Source organism: Musa acuminata, chromosome BXJ3-7 (genome assembly GCF_036884655.1).
Source record: "Musa acuminata AAA Group cultivar baxijiao chromosome BXJ3-7, Cavendish_Baxijiao_AAA, whole genome shotgun sequence".
Taxonomy (NCBI): domain Eukaryota; kingdom Viridiplantae; phylum Streptophyta; class Magnoliopsida; order Zingiberales; family Musaceae; genus Musa; species Musa acuminata.
Genome location: NC_088355.1, coordinates 42,403,776 through 42,422,645, shown reverse-complemented (window position 1 = coordinate 42,422,645; position 18,870 = coordinate 42,403,776). Strand labels below are relative to the sequence as shown.

Genomic DNA, 18,870 nt, shown 5'->3' with positions numbered 1-18,870 from the left:
CACGGACACAGAGGAGAGAATCCCTCGCCATCCCAATCCCTACAAAAGAACCAAACGCCCGCTACGATCCAGCTGACACCGCGTTCCTTTCTTCTCTTTTTTTGCGAGCTCAATCCCAATCCTCGGGAACGTCGAACCAAGTATACTTTGTATACGTCCTCCCTCACACTGGAACTGTACAAGAACCATTCTTCCTTCTGGTTGGGGACGACCCCTCACTTTTCCCCCATGACAGAGTGCCAACGTACCTGAGGATTCTGAACCGGGTTGGCCTGCAGTTTTGACTTCGGCCTTTTGGGGGCTGGTGAAATGTGAATAAGAATGGGGTTTGGATGACGCAGTTTTCTCGCTTGCGGACAACCGCTCCTTGACATGGGTTTCCACGGCGCTTGTTTCTTCGCCCTGAGGCGACGGTGCGAGAACGGAGAAGAGGAGGATAAAGAAATGGCCTCAGGCTCGAACATCTTGGGAATGTCTCGTGGACTTGTTATCTTGTCTTCCTCACCGCGACGCGCGGGAGCCGGTTCCCCTGTTGCCATCACGTCCGTCCAATCATGATCGTACGGTCACGCTGCACCAATATATATATTTATTCGTCGAGGAACAGAAGTCGATCCGTGATCTACCGTGTCACGTTTCTATTGGATCATGCGTGGGGCGTGATGTATGTGGAACCGAAAAGGACGGCGAAGAAGATTACAACCCGCTGTGGGCCCATCATCACGAGCGAGAGATGTCTCCGCTAACGTTAATCATAAGCCCTTAGATGCCATGGCCCACCCAATCCACCGCGATGGTTGCGTGCGTCGGCAGCCGCGGAACGATCCCAGCCGTCCGATGAAGTGATTGGATCGTTAAGATCATCATCATCAAGACTAACGAGAAATAAAGCGGGCCAAGTCAAGTAATAGTGGGCCGGGGCGTTAGCCATAACGTGTTTCTCGGTGCCGTCAGCGAGCTGCTTTGATCGGATCGGGCGGAAACGACTGTCGTAACGGCTTCCGTTAGTTCCTCGTCTACTATAAAGACCGTCGTCCTCTTCTCTCTCTCTCACTCACCCACGCCACTTCAGCTCTAGGAGTTGCCTGATGGAAGATTAGTGGGAAGCTGTCGGCTAGCTGTTGTTTGGCTGGGTTTCTCTGCCTGCTTTTGCCGGTGCCACGATGGGGACGGAGATGAAAGGGCCCAAGGACAGAGAACGGATCGAGTCAGTCCTCAAGATGTTGAAGAAGCAAGCTCCTGTCACGGTGAAGCAGGTTTCATGTCCTAATGATCTTCTTCTTTCCTCTTTCTTCTACTCCTTACTGAAAGCACAGTTATATCTTGCTGCTGTTTTTGTTGTGGCAGGAGAAGTTCTGCAACGATGCCTGTGTCGAACGGTTTCTGATAGCCAAAGGAAATAACGTGAAGAAGGCGGCCAAGCAGCTCAGAACCGCTCTTTCTTGGAGAGAGAGCATCGGAACTGGTAGCTTCTCTCTCTCTCTCTCTGTCTCTCTGTCTCTCTGTCTCTCTCGTTCATTTCCCAGAACCGATGCTAAATTTCTGTGTGTTCATCTTCTAGTCTTCCTTTTCCTTTTTCTTCTGTTTCTTGTGGGGCTGAAAGCTTCTCTTTACTTGATTCAAACACATTAATTTCGAACCCTTTTTGTCTGTTTCGTGTGTTCATCCTATAACCGGCTCGTTCGTCTCTTGAAATGACATTTTTCCGGGCATCTACTTCTTTAGTGCTCCTCATTTGAAGCAACACAACTTTCTATGTAGCAGTTGTCTCTTTTTGCTTTTGGACTAACCGATACTTCGTTTTCTTTGGACTCAAAAAGCAGATCATTTAATTGCCGATGAGTTCTCCGAAGAGCTGGGCAGCGGTTTAGCATATGTGGCTGGTCACGACGACGAAGCCAGGCCGGTTATGGTACTGTGTTACTTTTGACACCATCTTCTTCTTCTTCTTCTTCTTCTTCTTTAATCTGCAACTGCAGCACTTCACAGACTCACTGGATCCATTGTTACAGGTCTTCCGCATCAGGCAAGATTACCCCAAAACACACACTCAGAAATCGTGAGATCTCATCTCTGCTGTAGTTCTCCTTGATCGTCTTTGATTCGTTTCTTAAGCCTGGTTTTCCCATGGCTGCAGGTTTGTGCGCTTGCTGGTCTTCACGCTGGAAGTGGCGATCTCATCCATGTCCAGATTCGTAGACCAGTTCGTCGTTCTCTTCGATGCCAGTATGTTCTTTATCTACATGAGTATATACTTATTTTCAGAAACAAGCGCAGGTGTTGACGGAGAATACCGTATGCTTCGCTTTAATGTGTCGGCACTTAGTGCACATAGAATAGGTTTGTTCCTCTGCTGAGTTTGTCGTCCGTCCGCGAGTGGATGCCAGTGGCTCTGTCAGTGGCCTCCAAGGTCAAAAGAGCCCCACCGTTGCAGGACTGCTGCAGCAGCACCGAGCTGTGTCTACCGATCAACATATTTTAGCTAGCAGCCAGCTGCAGGCACTGACCTAGTCCATTAGAACCCCACTTCCCGCCATGTCTAGTGGACCTGTACAGAGATGAGTGGAGGGTTCTTGTTCTCTGGCACGGTTGGGCCTCTCTACACGGCTTCCTTAGTCGAACAGTATTCTAAACGACGCCAGCAACTCCGTAATTTCGACCTGTCGTGTACGAATCTTTGAGTCTTCGACACTGTCAATCTAAGCTAGAGTTTGTACAGGGTTTTTCAAGTCAGCGTCGGCATTCCTCAACTTGTTCGTGGGCACTCTCAAGATCATTTCCGAGTACTACCCTGGTCGCCTCCACAAGGCATTCGTCATCGATCCCCCTTCCCTTTTCTCTTATCTTTGGAAGGTATGTGATGGATACGCTTGCTGATTGATGAAGCCATAGAGCATGGTGTTAAGTCTCTGTTGCGGTTTTCTGGTGATGGGTGGGCAGGGCGTTCGTCCCTTCGTGGATTTATCTGCGGTCGCGGCGGCGGTGGCGTCCCTGGACTTCGACGACTCGCTCGACGACGCTGCCTTTGCGGCTTACCCGACGAGGACGGCGTCGCTCCGGTTCGACCCGGCCGTGGCTGCCACCACAACCACCAAGGTTGGCGGCTCCACGTCTTCCCGCTTCTCATTCACCGTCTCCCACTTCGACTCCCTCAAACCGTGGTACCTGTCCACCACCACCACCACCGCCCCGCGCGCGGTGGCGCCCACCGCCAGCCCCTCCCTCATCGGCGCCTCCCCGCTCAACGCCCGGTCCTTCTCCTTCGCCTCCCCGGCCGCCCGGTCCATGCCGCGGGCCGGCATCGCCTACGCGGCCGCCTGCCGCAGCATACCCTCGACTCCTTGTTCCTTCCCTCTGCCTAAACAGCCTCGCCAGCATCAGCAGCCGCCGAGGACGCCGAGGCCGTCGTTCTTGCAGTCACCCGCGACGCTGTTCTCGTTCAGGAAGGAGGGCCAGGTGGTGCCGAGCCGAGGGGAGCGGGAGCGTGAGTCCTTCCTCCCATACCTCAGGTTCTACCGGCGTCCCTACGACGAGATGGTGTACCGCGCCAAGATGCGCCCCCCACTCGGCGGCCTCATCTCCATCATCTCCCCTCACCTCAACAACCAGCAGCGGCAGCAGCAGCGATGCAATGCCATCAACATCCGTCATCAGAGGATGCAACATCTCAACTACTGAACTAATTTTCTCTTACACGCTACAATATCAGTAACACTATTGTCAATCACAACGTCGGTCTACTAATAGTTTAAATGTTCGTAGATTTCATGTAAAGATAATGTTGCTATCTTGTGGTGAATAATTGTTATCAGATTACACAATTTATGGTGAGTCTAATAGAGTGTGAAGAAGCTATTATGCTAACTGGAGGTCATGTTCTTCCTTTCTATAAGCACTTCCTTGTGCAATGACGAACAACACAGTGGATCTCCTTCCCTAGCTCATGAGCTTCAACGGGAAGCATGGAGTGATGGTAATCCTTGTGGAACTGAGATAAAGAGAAAGGTTCTCTCGATAAAGATGAAACAGATCCATGTGATGTGCGGACATTGGCCTCATTATCAAATGGCACAACCAGAACACCTCACATGCTTGATGTCAACCTTATTTAGGCTGCCAAGAACTCTGCAGCGAGGTGCAGATGTCAAAATGGAAATCCATGATGAAAGGCTTCCTGTATCTCTTTGGTGAACACGCCTGCAAGTAGATGTATCAGCCACCTAAACCTAACATATTAGTTTCTTTGTCATTCTCAAGGAGCAAGGTTTTTATGACCAGTGTAGACATATGGATATTTATAGGTTCAATCAAGTATCAGTACTGAAACATATAACTCGATGTTAATATATGTGGTTTATTTGTGTCAGGTCTACTGATCCAAAAAGTTGAGGAAAGAGTATAAGATAAACAAAAGTTAGCTCTAAATTACCCCCACTAAGTGCTAAGATAATTAGCAACCTTACCTATGATTTATTTATTTATTATTATTTATTTTTGTTGCACATCTGTTCTTTCTCTAAAGGAGATATCTCATTATGGCAGAGTCGGTGTTAGTACTCAATTAAGGGACATACAAAGGATCCAACTTACCAAGATGTGCCCAATAAACACATCTTAATGGACTTATCACTCCACCATGTTTGAGGCTTCTACGGTCTTTTAGCCATATCGCTATTATTAGCTGATGATGTTGCATCCCTCAAATCTTATTACTTTTTATCTTCTTTCATCTCACACATGTTAATATTTTCAATATAGTGATCAAAATAATTTGTGCATGAAATTACAGTACCGGTAACAATCTTATATGCCGCTTCTTGTGCGAGCACGGTTGATGGTCATAGAAACAAACATGTATACACTTCTCTGCTGCTTTCATTATTGGTGGAAGAGATGATTACATATCATGCTTCATCATCATCTTATGCTCATTCCTGTCACATCTTTGCGTGACATATGCTATCACAATCCTTCGTGTGAAGTGGCATATTAAAAAAAGTAGTGGTATTTCTGTCCTATGCGGTCATTGATAATGGATGGCGACCGAGAGACATCACGCTAATTTGTAATTAGTAGTAGGTGGATTTGCTGTTTAAGTTAATCGTGAGTGATGAAATTTATGACTTAATACGCATTCATAATAATGAGATCGACTCGTCATAATTTTGATAATAGGTTTACTCAAGAGAGACATCATAATAATCGGATAAATTGATATATTATATATCCGTCCATATGATGGATGCAGTTGATATCATAGCTGCTCGTACGAGGACAATAGGGATATAATGCATGTGCTTATTGGAGAATGACTTTACTGATTGATCCGCTCACAGAATGCTGGATGGTTGATGATTCCTTATTGTCAGACAACGATTTCGTTGTCCCGGTGGTGTGTATCTAGTTCTTAAACTTGAAACACCAAGGATGTCCTACATGAGCACTTCACTTATTGATACCGGACTTATAGGTTTAGAGGTTCCAGATCTAGCACATCTAGTTATCGGGAGTGGTAACCAACCTTACGAGGGTTATTGAGTGTCGATAGAGGATCATTTGCGTTCGGTGTCATGAGAGGAATATTTCATGTGTTCTTACTCAAACAAATCCTTGGGTAGGGTCGTTCGGATTAAGAGAGAAAGAGTTTTCCGAGAGAATCCGATTAAATTAAGACTCGAGAAGAAACAATATGAGCCTAAAAGTACAATATCCGGTATACGATTTTTGGCGTATTAGATGGATGAGGGACTATAGATACATGATAACTAAGGACAAATAGGTCTAATGGATTGGATTCTCCTGTATCATTTGAGGATTACGATGTAGTGGCATAGTATGTCCACAATCGATAAGTCGAGTTCTGACATGTATGACTAATAGAAGGAATTCTGACATGTACGACTAATAACCAGCTCATATATTGGGCCCAGAGGATCACACACATATGGTAGACGTTACGACGAGTAGAGGTTCGGATATGAGATATCCACTAGAGCCCCTATCTCATTGGATATTTAATAAGCCCATGAATTATTGGATCTTATAAGAGCCAATGAGAGATTATTAAATAGAGATCCACTAATCTAAGATGCTTAGGTAGTTGGATGAAGATCCAATACCCAATAGGGTAAGATCCATTAGGTTTAAGTTAACATGAGGCCTTTATAAATAGGAAGAAACCAAACACCCATAGGCTAGAGGTTTTTGGTTATCATCTCTTATTCTTTTCTGTTCTCCTCCTCCTCAAATAGTAGGATTGAAGATTTTAGGAACATTGTCATAGTCTTACTATGTGGATTACCGCTAGAGAGGAGGACGCTTGATCTCCTTCACCCTCTCCTACAAATATGTAAGGATTCGAGGATATACGATCTTCTTAGATAACATAATTTTTCATATATATAATTTTTAGTTTTATAAATTTTGTATATCAATTTTGCATGATAACGAAAATATATTTAAGAAATTTAAGGATTTTATTTTCTGTTCATTAGCGATTTTGATACATTAATACTTCGAGTCTTTGTGATTACGACTTTTATTTAAATTTTCTGAAGCTACATAAATCATAATTATTTTTCTTCCATCTAACTTGAATATTATTTCGGATCCTCTTTTGCTACGTAGATGATTAGTAGTCTAATGTAAAACTCTTCTGATTCTTAAGTTAATTCTTACTCGGAAGATTCTATCTTTTAAGTCAAATTTATACAAGTACAATTGTATCGAAGGAAGTACACATGAGAAACATTATTATAGTGAGGGATGAGATTATCAGATTCAAGATTATTACAATTAGATATTTTATCTGATCATAAGTACCATAAATCAGTGACGAATTCAAAAAACATAGAATAATGGTCGACTAAGGTAACTTTCAGTTCGTATAATGTAGCCAATTCCGTAAGATCATCCGGGGTAACATTGGTGATATATCATATTAATCAAATGGGTTTGAGATGTCGAGTAAGTGAAGAAGGTATTTTGATTTGATACCAGTAATATAATGATCGATGATGTGATTGATACCAGTATCGACAAATCATCCACCGTGTCACAACCTATATCACAAACAGATGATACTTTATGACGTCTCTTATGAATCTCCTACGTCAGGTGCACATCACTTGCTGTCGTCAAACAATAATAAATAATAAATAATAATATTATTTTTTTCATTTGGACAAAAGATGATTGATGGAGAAAAAAAATACAAACGCGGTGGTAAGGCGATTGTCACACGTGTTTCAGGCGTGCTATGAGTCAGCTACGATAAGATCACGATGTCGGTTGATTATATTATGACCGCATCCGCCGTCAACAAATCTGTCCAAATCAAAGCAAGAAAATATCCTAATCCGAGCTTATCGCGTCCGAAGCCACCAACTTCGACGCCATGGCGCCTTTAAACCCTCGCCTCGCCTCGCCTCGCCTCTGTGCACCTCTGCTTCCTCTCTTCTTCCTTCTCGCCAGTCCAACATCCGCAGCTTGCCTTCCTGTCGACTTTCTTTCGTGGTGATGGCGCTTCGTGGCCTCAACTCCCCTTTCGATTGCCTGTTATTGGGTAAATCTCGCCATTTGAACTCTTGCTCCGTGTGCATCTGCCTGCCACGCTTCTAATAGAAAGGATCGCCTTCTTTGACACAGATCTTGATGACACCTTGTACTCTTCTACCATTGGCATCGCGCAAGCTTGCAGGAAGAACATCGAAGGTATCGATCTCGGCTACACATTTTGCTTCGCATGATCCGATCGAGATGTCTGACCATGTGTGAATCGACAGAGTTTCTTGCCGTCAAATGCGGGATATCGGCAGAGAGAGCCTTCTCCCTCCGCGTCGAGCTCTTTCGATCCTACGGCAGCTCCCTCGCAGGCCTCATTGTATTGCCCTGACTACCTTCGTACATCAGTAAAGCCTACTTCTTGATCATGGCAGGAGCCTGTTAATTGTTTCTGTTTGTTCGTCTTCTTTCAGGCCCTCGGTTATGACGTGCACCCCGATGAGTACCACAGGTCTGTTCGGATTCAACATCTGCAAAGTTACAGCAGTAGATATGATCTTGTTCTTGACTTCTTTCCTTGTTGCCTTCAGCTACGTTCATGGAAGGTTGCCCTACGAACTGATCAAGCCTGACGCGGAGCTGCGGGAGCTTCTCCTCGGCATTCCCCAGACCAAGATCGTACGTGTTCGATATCGGAGTTTGAATTCCAAATGTGAAGTTGTTGACGATCGATCGATCGATTTGCTTTGGATACTGCTGCAGCTGTTTACGAACTCGGACAGGCAGCACGCGAGGAGGGCGCTGCAGAGGTTGGGCATCGAGGAAGGGTGCTTCCGGCGTATCATTTGCTTCGAGACGATGAATCCCCACCTCTTCGGGGACGAGATAGGAGCCAACAGCTCTCCGCCATTGCCGGCCGTGGCGACTCCAGAGGTGATCCTCAAGCCCTCTGCTCCGGCAATGGAGATGGCCGTACGGCTTGCTGGCTTTGGCCCCCATCGCACGGTAGGAATGCGTGTTACTCTTTTTTAAGGCTCTGTTTCTATCCAATTACGTCTACCGACAAGCAAGTTCGACGTATGTCTTCACGTCACTTTTGCATCAGCTCTTCGTAGACGACAGCGAGAGGAACATCGCCGCAGGAAAAGCAGCGGGTCTTCGCACTGCTTTGGTAAGCCTCTGCATACCTTAAAGACCATTATGTTCAGACCATGTGTAGGTGATGAGGATAACTCTCTTCCTCCATTGTCTGCTTATATTCACTTGCATTGCAAGGTCGGGAAGCGTGTGAAGACGAAGGAAGCAGATTACTTGTTGGATAGCATCTCCAGGTTGAAGCAGGTCGTGCCAGAAATCTGGCGAGGGCTGGAAATGGAAAAAGGTGGAGATCATGGCGCGACAGCAATGAGGAGTGACTTGGATTCCATCAGACCGACCTACCCAGTCGGGGCTTAGTCGCCGTCACCACGCCACCTCGCCCCATCACCATAGCTTTGCTGCTGCAAGCTACGGTCGTCAGCGGGCCTTCTTATTGCACATACTGCTGTATTATATCGTTTCCTTTGTGTTGCTGACGCGACGCACATCCTCTTTGCCTGTCCATGTATGCGTCGGCTGCGTATTGTAAAGGAATAAATGGTCAGTGGGGCTCATGACATTTAAACCACTTCCACCCAATAACTTGATGCTATTATGACATAATATTAAGTTGCACATCTGTGGAAGATTTTAGTCTCTTTCACAATCAAAGAAATGTGGATTCTGCATTGAAACATTTCAGACAATAGACTCGGAACTCGTTAAAGACGAGAACAAGCAGGAAATGGAGCACATCAACTTCACCCCACTCTGTTCCCTTTTCACCCGAACAAACGAGGTCTCATGGTCTGTTGCTCCCACCTAAGGTCCTCGGTGAACTGCGACATAGCGGCCCTTGGATCACCATTCCAGACAGACAGGTAGAATTCTGCAGTTCCATAATCCACTTGCAGACTGCGTTTCACGGAATTGAGTATCTTCCTTTTGCCTCTCTCTGTAATTGCCCTGTTTGTTGGATTGCAGGTTTTTCCATCAGGACCGCCGTCCAAATACAGCACTGCAACTTCTCTTTGTGCATGTTCATCCATCTCGACATAGCAGGTGCTGTTAAGAAGAAGCTCTGGTTTGCCAATAGGGATCAGTAGTCTCTCTCTTGAGTAAATCCCATGGTCGCTCATCATATTATTTAATCGTTTGATGCCCATAACCTACAAACACAAGCAAATTCATTGAATGTCATCATGAAACCAAGATGGGCCATAAGGGAGGAGGGGATCGATCAATGACTAAAGAAAGGCAAAATGTTGGACCTTGAGAGAGAGGAATGCCTTTTAGACAGAAAATAAACAGATAAATATGAGAAAATTACATTAACTGTACCAAATAACGGATATAAAAAATAGCATCTTGTCTAGATCAACTCTCTGAGTATATCTATTTATCTAAATATTCATGAGAACATATACATATATATCACTGATATGACCGCCGCCCTATGCAGAGATTATGAAGAAGCATTATTTGATTAATTGCCGGAACCTTTTGGTTTATGGGGATTCAGTGGGTCATGTGAAGTCGTGATCGTGTCTAAGTCCATGTCAAGTGGGTTTACTTCCAAAATTATTCAATTAAGCAAAAAATTGTAGTAACTAGATTAATTTTTAAATTGGCCTTATTGTGTCGTTTTCTGTTACATGTGTTCGTATCATGTTGATTTTAGATTAAGTAATTTTGTCCAGTATCATATTGGGTTCAAGTCATGTTATCGTGCCATGTTTACATTGTTGGAAATGATCGAAACCAAAAACACATAAGATAATGAAATAACATGTTTGAAATGAAACCTCAGTCAAACAGACAATTCCGTGAATATAACAAGAGTAGAGTCAGTGCTACAGCCAGAAACCTCTTATCATGCTTTTACTACATCTACAGTAAGTATCAGATAATTCCTCTTTACTGTCTGTACTCTAAGAAATTGCAAACAAGAGCCACACAAGTATACATTATAGTGGCTATGCCAAAAATAAAACAACTCTGCGGCAGTGTAGTAACTCCCTGTCAATGGTCTACATAATGGAATTCAGGTCCATGGCAAGGCACGGGTTATCAACCAGATTCATAATGGGGAATGTTTGGAAAACTATCTCAGAAGGAAACAGAGTGTAGTACTTTTCAGCATGCTGAAACGCTACTGCTTTTGATCACTATAAATAGCCTTCTCATAAATATTCTGTTAAGTAAAAGAATTTGGTCTGAGGTCCTACTACTAGTTTACATTTGCTTGATATTCAACTCAATCCTGTAACTGCTACCATATTTATTCTACTCGCAGAGGCTGAGTTTCAAGATAAAGGACTTCGGCAGGCTTAAAAGGACAAACCTGCAAAACGAGGTTCTGCTACTAGGAGTAATAACCGGGAAGCAATTTTACAAACCCAATCATGTTGTTTGCTACTTTGCTTTATAACTAAGTGAATTGCTTAATGAAAAAAAAAAACAAAATTCTGCCTTAAGAGTTTTTTTTTCAAGACTTGAAGCCAACATCACTTGGTAGTTATAAAATGGTGATCCTCACATACACATAATTTTGGCCAAAGCTCATGCAGTTTTGAATGTCATATGCTACATCTGACTTGCAAAATCCTTATACATATTTCCCATCCAATATATGACCTTAAGTAATTACATCATAACCAGCCTTGAACAGTAACAACCCTTCCACCATTTAGCCACCAGTTTCATCTTCACCAGATGGCACGTGATAAAGGCTTATAATCATCTTGTAGCCTTAAATTTATGTGTCCTCGTGACGTAAATTCTGATAAACATGCCAACAAAATATCAAGAAGGTTCCACGAAGACCAAGATTAGTACTTCAGCCTCATATAGAACTCGTGTCGACAAACATTACTGATTGGTACCCACCATGCTGATACATTACGAGCATATACTGATTCCACGAAAATTAAATCTTTGATGCCTCTTATAAGAGGCCCATTTACTATGTAGTCCTTTCCTATAAGATCACTGAGTTACTGAAGAAGCATCCTTCGAAAGTTTAATCATAATAGTTGACTAAAATTGCTCCTGCAATTTTGGTTATTGATCATCCACTTCAAACGCCTTTTCAAATCTCAGAACTTTGTTAAGTAAAAGATATGCATCCAATACAATTATGCCACCTTCCATTTAATCAAATAGTATAACTCATGCCAATCCAACAAGTACAATGGGGGAGCGTTTGAGGTGGATGAAAGCAAAGACAGTGAAACGCGGAAGAGAAAATTTCGGAAAACAGTCGAGGAGTTGGAAGATAGTTTTAGCTTGGGTCGCATATCAATTAACCGAACTAAAGGCACGATTTTTGAACGAAACCCCAGAACCCCAAAAAGGGTTATGCATCACTACGCGATTAGGGCAGAGATTAACCCACCATCAATGGAGGAAAAAGCATCCTCTTTTTGTTGCCCGATTCTATGTGGTGAAGGTTATAACTAATCAATTCATCCACAGAACCAAAAAGAATCTACGGAAGAAGAGCCAAAGAGCGTGTACCTGGACGGAATACCTGAGGGCGAGGCTGGCAACAGTGTCGCCGCGACGCAGCCAGTGGGAGATGGCGAAACGGTCGAGACTAAGGTGGTGCCAGAAGGCGGAGGACGACGGCTCACCGAGGACCCGCCGCACCTTCCAGGGCGCCCTGAAGGCCCTCTCCAGCATCTCCCGCTCCGAGGCGACGGCGCGCCACAGCCGGCAGACGCACGCCGACCGAGCGAGGTCGGCGGGCGGCAGGAGCTCGAGGATAGCCCGGAGGAGGTCCCTGGAGGCGAGGGCCGAGAAGTTGGAGTTCATGGGGGAAAGCACCTCCGAAGAGGAGGCGAGGAGGGGATCAGGACTAGGGTTAGCGCCGGGGTCGGAGTCCGGGGGGAGGAGTTGCTTGACGAGGTCGTCGTCCTCGTCTCCTCCGCAGCATCCCATGGCACTACGCTCTCGGTCCGAGGTCGATGAACGGAGGAGACTGAGGAGGGTGAACAACTTGTCACTTACTCGGGCAAGACGGATGGGTGTCCGTGAAAACAAGAAATCAATTCTTTTTTTTTTTATCTTTCGCTTTGAAGTTTGTTTGGGGGGCAATTTACCATAAAAAGCACTTAGTGTTGGCTTTTATTAGATGGTGTGCTAGTAATTGATTTTTACCTAGGAATATTTTTATTTTAAAATTTTAATAATATTCTTAAGTTAGATTGTGTTAAGTTATAGATCCATGAAATCAATAATATTCTTACTATCGACCTTTTATCCAAAGTATTAATAAAATCGAAAGACATATAAATAAATGAGCATTATATCAAATATCTCATTTATAGTTTTGTCCGAGATAGAATGCTTGAATGAGGAAGTCCTTTTCCGACCCACTACACTTTTACTCAAAGGGGGCAGTTTTCGTCCTTCCCTCACATAGACGTGTCCACTTTGACACAAACATCGGCATAGTACTGGCATCTATTCAATGACCCAAGCCTTTCATACTAGAGGATGACCTTAAGCCATCTATTTGTCCTTGCTGAGGCATTTCAAAACCTCATCCAATAGGTGCAGATGCAAACCGACATGATCCAAGCTATCACCTTGCTCCTACCTCAGTTAGTCCAATGGTAATGCCACCATCTCAGTCATGATTAGTACCTCAACCGCCATTGACTTTGGTGCTCATCGAGATTCCCCCGCATGATGCAGTGCTAATATTTTAGGATCACCCAAAGCCTATGGAACTGCTAATCGAGGGAGTGCCTCACATCTTAACCATGGAATTTAGTACACCGCTACACCATTGCTTTGCTCTACCCAAATCCAAGGCCCAATTAGTGGGTTCAATAAATGATTCCTTGAGGATTTAGCTACAACAAATGAACCGTCTAAAAAGATACGACAAGAGTTTAAGCAATATTAAGGGGAAAGGTTGATAACCCACATCATGTCGGTCTCCATTCACTCAAAACATCCAAGAGGAGCCAATCCCAATGAACTTTCACCTCCCGTCACTGAAGGCCTTTGATGGTAGTACCAACTTGATAGAATACACTGTTGCCTTCCATGCTAAATGTGCCCGACCCATGCTAAGGCAAATCCTTCACAGTGGAGGTGTAGGGCAAAATGTGCCCGAGTCGTGTAAGTCAGGAAACTCCACCTATGCCAAGGTAAATCTGCATGGTAGAGACACAAGACCAAATGCGCCCAGGACATGTGAGTCAAAAAAACTCGACCCGTATGAAGAGAGAAACCCTACGGTGGAGGCACAAGGCCAAATGCGCTTGAGATACATGAGTCAGAAAAACTTGATTCGTGTCAAGATAAATCTACTACGGCAAATACACAAGGCCAAATACGCCCAACTCACGTAAAAAGAAATTCACTATGGCAAAGGCGCAAGGCTAAATATGCCCTAGACACGTGAGTCGAGAAAACTCGACCCGTGCCAAGATAAATCCGTTACGATGAAGGCGTAAGACCAAATACGTTCGAGATGCATGAGTCAATAAAACTCGACCCGCGTGAAGAGAAATCCACCACAGCGGATGTGCAAGGGCAAATATGCCCAAGACACTAGTCGAGAAAACCTGACCCATGTGAAGAGAAATATGCTATAATAGAAATACACGCCCAACGTGCCTACAACACCTAAATCGAAAAAAAACTCAACATAGAGAATTAGATCACAAATACTCCTATGTTGAAAAAATTGAATGACGTGCTTCAAACCCATCTTGTAAGCGCCTCAAAGTACACCTTCGGTGGGGGGACAAATGGTTGGGAATCTACCATTAGTTGACACCCCATTGCCATACAAGATCAATATCATCCTTCATATAAATATTTAAATCAAAGAAATGTAAGTTTTTTTCTCATTCATTATGGCAAGAAAAGAAATCACAAACTTCCTTATCTCCCTTTCTGACAAGAAAGATAATCCTAAACCCTCTTATCTTCTTTTATGAAAAAAAAAATCATCATAAACTTTCTTCCTTTCCTTGGATGTATAAAAATATATTCTTAACAAGAAAATGACAAGGAACTCTCTCTTTTCTTGAACTACTTGAGCCCACATTTAGGGATCTCATATTATTAACTCGAGTGTCGAAGGGAGTAGGTCGAGAAATCTCCCTCGACCTTGGTCTTCGTCCAGGTGATATCCCGAGAGTGCAATACTTTCATCTCAGGAGCACAATATTTTTATCTTAGGTATCTCTTGGATGTTTTTATATACACGGGTTTAAATCACATTGAACTAACCAAGGCGTCAACGATATTTTCCCGTAACATTTAAACTTTTATGGAATTGTTAGGATGAGATATAATATATTTATATCACATTTTTTATTTTTATATAAATTTAGGATGATCAATTTTTAAAATAGTATATTTTTATGTTAAATATGTGGTTAAGTGTAACTGGAGGGTAATTTTTTTAAAAAGTAAATTGTGAGGATGAGGAAGAGAAAGAGGAGGGAGAGGGGGAAGAAGAGGAAGTCGAGGAGAGGGGAGAAGGTGATGGAATGGGAGGAGGAGATGGTGTTAAAGTTCGACGTGGGAGGATGATGAGGCGAAGGTGGAGTGGGTGGAGGATGAGGGAGAGGTTAGAAGAAGCCAAGGGAGGGAGAGGAGGCAGAGGTTGAGAAGGCTAAAGGAAAAAAAAAAAAAAAAAAAGTGGAGAAAGCCAATAGGGATAGGAAGGAGGCAATAGTGTAGGAGAAGACTGAGGATGAGGAGGTATAGCGGAGGTGGAGATAAAGGTAACTTGAAAAAATCAATGGATTCTTTAGAATTTAATTAAATCAATTAAATAGTTAGGGTTTAGTTGAATCAATCTTAAAAAATTAAGTCAGACTTAATCAAGTATAATAATTAACTTTTATGATTTCATTGATGATATTTTCATCAAAAAATATCCATCAATAAAAAATCAAATATGAGATGTTATCTCATAAAAGCTATAGGAATTTTTTTTCGATAAATCGCCTAAGTTTTTTTTTCTTAAAACAAGTTTGAGTAGCATTTCAAATCCCAAGACTATACATGGTTTTTCGTATATTTCAAAAATAAAAATATTTTCTCTCGATTGATACAAAAACGTTAAGTTTAGATATCATACCTCACCAAATCCTAAAAAGAAAATTCGTAAGTTTTAAGTTTTCCACCATGTGCCTCTTTTTTGGTTTATTTATATTTAGCTTCTTGATTTATTTCTATATAATTTATCTTATTTTTTAAAAAATAAAATTATCCTTGACCTTCATTATATCAAATTTTCTCATCGCCCCCCATTATGATCCTCTCCACCCTCTCGTCACCATACTGTCACGACCTTAGCTGGAATTGCCTAAGGCGTGAGGCACCCTTGCGGCCAAAGACTCGAAGCTAGCGTGCGTTGCCAAAATCGCGGGTCACCCGTGCGGCAAAGACGCAAACTTAGCTTGCGTTGCCTAAGTCGCGCTTCGCCCTTGCGATCTTGCTCCGCAAGGATCAGCCACTTTGTAACCTCTCGCAGGTCCCGAAGGACCTGTAAAAGAGAAAGAAAGTTAGATCGAAAGAACGAGCAACGGACAAGTCCCGAAGTCTCGCGAAAAGGGAAGCTTTACAAGCAATTCGTCGAACACCTTGTGTGCACAAGAGAAAAGAGGGAGAGGGGGGAAAAGCAAGGCTTTCAAGGATGAACGAACAGCTGCAAGCCCACAAACAGCCGCTCACCTGGTCCCGGACGCAACACCAAGTTCCCGTAAAGGTCACGTGCGAACTTGCGAAAGAGTGTTCAACGCCCGGTATATAACCGAAGCCCCATCCAGCCCGGTGCCACCTGGGGGGTTCCAGGGGTCTGAAATGGCTGACATTTTGCTTCGACGAGACAGTTCGCCGCGCGAGCCCGTGGCACGCGAAAACGGGGCTGATTTGGGCTGTTTTGGGGCTGTTTTACTCGGTTCGGTGAGCGGTCGCATTGCAGCGCTGCAGCTTGTTCGAACTTACATATTTACAAGCAAAATGACCCAAAACCAAAAGAAAACCTGCTGTCAAGCAGCTATACAAGCGGGTGTGAGCGACGAACGGATCGTTGAACGAAGTTGTTGCGGGTGCGCGACGACCGTTCGTGACATTCTCCCCCACTTAAACTGTCGACGCCCTCGTCGACGCTTGTTGGTAGTTGTTGATGACTTCTTCTTCATGTCGCAGGGCGTCTTCAGGCTCCCAACTGGCTTCAGTTCGGGGAAGCTTTCGCCACTTCACCAAGTACTCTGTCTGCTCCGTTCCGTTGGGTAGCTTTATCTTGCGATCCGCCAGAATGGTTTCCACTCGCTTCTCGTAGGAGGCTGTGATGGGAGGTAGCCGAGTTGGAACACTTCGAGAAGCATCTTGCGGATCCGAATGGTAGGCCTTCAGGTTGCTGGCGTGAAGAACGTTGTGAATTTTGAACCACGCCGGCAGCTGTAGCCTGTAAGAAACATTGCCTACCCTGCTGATAATTGGGAAGGGCCCTTCATACTTACGCACCAATCCTTTGTGAACTCTGTTCCTGAAGAATTGGAGGGATGCCGGTTGGAGCTTTACCAACACCAAATCGCCAACTTTGAACTCTTGCGGTCGCCTTCCCAAGTCAGCCCACTTCTTCATCTTCTTTGCCGCCTTCTCCAAGTAAGCCCGCGCAATATCTGCATTTCGATGCCACTCCTTTGCGAAATGATAGGCTGAAGGACTACTTCCAGTATACCCAATTGCCATGGTGTGCGGAGTCGACGGTTGTTGTCCTGTGATAATTTCGAAGGGGCTCTTGTTGGATGCAGAGCTCCGCTGCAAGTTGTAGGAGAATTGGGCGATGTCCAACAGCTTCACCCAATCTCGTTGATTGGCACTCACGTAGTGCCGGAGATACTGCTCCAAGAGCGAATTTATTCTTTTAGTCTGACCATCCGTTTGGGGGTGGAGGCTTGTAGAGAAGTATAACTTTGACCCCAACAATTTGAATAGCTCGGTCCAGAATCGTCCCAGGAACCGAGCATCCCGATCACTAATGATATTGTGTGGGACTCCCCAATACTTCACTACACCCTTCATCATCAGTCTAGCCGCCTCTTCAGCTGAACAATGTAGGGGGGCAGCAATGAAAGTTGCATACTTTGAAAACCGATCGACCACCACGAGTATCGATCCAAGTCCCCCTACAGGTGGCAAACTTGATATGAAGTCTAAGGAAATGCTCTCCCATGGCCTTTCTGGTACGGGCAACGACTCCAAAAGTCCCACCGGCTTCCGCTGCTCCGCCTTGTCTTGTTGGCAAGTAAGGCATGTTCGAACATACTCCTCCACATCAATCCCCATCTTTGGCCAGTAGAAGGCCCTCTCCACGAGAGCCAACGTTCTGTGAATGCCGGGGTGTCCAGCCCAAAGGGAATCGTGACACTCTTTTAAGAGTTCACGCCTCAAATTGTCCACTCGGGGAACATAAACCCTATTCCCTTTTGTGTAAACAAGTCCCTCCTGGACCCAAAATCGTTGTGCCTTGCCTTCTTTGATGAGCTGCATCAGGATAACTGCCTGGGGATCACTATACAGTCCATCTCTGATTCGGGAAAGGAAGTTGGAGTGTAACTGACTTGCTTGGCCTCTGCCCTCCAGTTGGGCAGCATTCACGCATTCCACTTTCCGACTCAGCGCATCGGCCACGACATTCGCCTTCCCGGGCTTGTATTCCATTGCCATATCAAATTCAGCCAGGAAGTCCTGTCACCGTGCTTGCTTTGGGGAGAGCCTCTTCTGAGTTTGGAAATAACTCAGGGCGATGTTGTCTGTCCTCAGCACAAATCGCGACCCGAGAAGGTAGTGTCGCCAAACTCGTAGACAGTGAATCACTGCTGTCATCTCCTTCTCATGCACTGGATACCGCCTCTCGGTCTCGTTGAGTTTGCGGCTCTCGTAGGCCACCGGATGACCTTCCTGCATGAGTACTCCTCCAATAGCGAAGTCCGAAGCATCTGTGTGGACTTCAAAGGGCTCTCCATAGTTTGGCAATTTGAGCACTGGTTCTTCTAGGACAGCAGCTTTCAGGTCTTGGAATGCTATCTCACATTTGTCCGACCACTTCCAAGGCTGCTCCTTCTTCAGCAACTCCGTCAGTGGGGTTGCCCGCTTCGAATACCCGGCAATGAAGCGTCGATAGTAGTTGACGAAACCAAGGAAGGATCTCAACTCTGGCACCTTCTTTGGAGGTCGTCATTCCGCAACTGCTTGCACCTTCGACTTGTCCATCCGAATGGAGCCATCACCGATTCGATGCCCCAA

General features: G+C 44.6%; 3 protein-coding genes across 4 annotated transcripts; 2 read left to right on the top strand and 1 right to left on the bottom strand.

Annotated features, from left to right (window-relative positions):
* Positions 1-1,067: 1,067 nt before the first annotated feature.
* Positions 1,068-3,864, top strand: LOC135642982 (uncharacterized). Of its 2 annotated transcripts, none has more exons than XM_065159464.1 (7): positions 1,068-1,256; positions 1,348-1,465; positions 1,824-1,912; positions 2,013-2,059; positions 2,138-2,226; positions 2,720-2,853; positions 2,941-3,864. In XM_065159464.1, the coding sequence occupies exons 1-7, from the start codon at positions 1,164-1,166 to the stop codon at positions 3,676-3,678; spliced, it is 1,308 nt and encodes a 435-aa protein (XP_065015536.1). In that variant the 5' UTR covers positions 1,068-1,163; the 3' UTR covers positions 3,679-3,864. The 2 variants fall into 2 exon arrangements, with proteins under 2 accessions (XP_065015536.1, XP_065015535.1); XM_065159463.1 differs by having other exon boundaries at positions 1,821-1,912.
* A 3,539-nt stretch (positions 3,865-7,403) lies between these two features.
* On the top strand, positions 7,404-9,216 carry LOC135642158 (uncharacterized). The gene is made up of 8 exons (XM_065158069.1): positions 7,404-7,564; positions 7,648-7,713; positions 7,785-7,882; positions 7,977-8,014; positions 8,094-8,181; positions 8,266-8,508; positions 8,609-8,674; positions 8,779-9,216. The coding sequence occupies exons 1-8, from the start codon at positions 7,519-7,521 to the stop codon at positions 8,956-8,958; spliced, it is 825 nt and encodes a 274-aa protein (XP_065014141.1). The 5' UTR covers positions 7,404-7,518; the 3' UTR covers positions 8,959-9,216.
* LOC103993066 (F-box protein At1g55000) lies at positions 9,171-12,612 on the bottom strand. Its single transcript, XM_009412996.3, has 2 exons — positions 12,100-12,612; positions 9,171-9,749 (listed from the first exon to the last, which is right to left on the bottom strand). Exons 1-2 carry the CDS (start codon positions 12,520-12,522, stop codon positions 9,363-9,365), a joined length of 810 nt encoding a protein of 269 aa, XP_009411271.2. The 5' UTR covers positions 12,523-12,612; the 3' UTR covers positions 9,171-9,362.
* Positions 12,613-18,870: the final 6,258 nt, after the last annotated feature.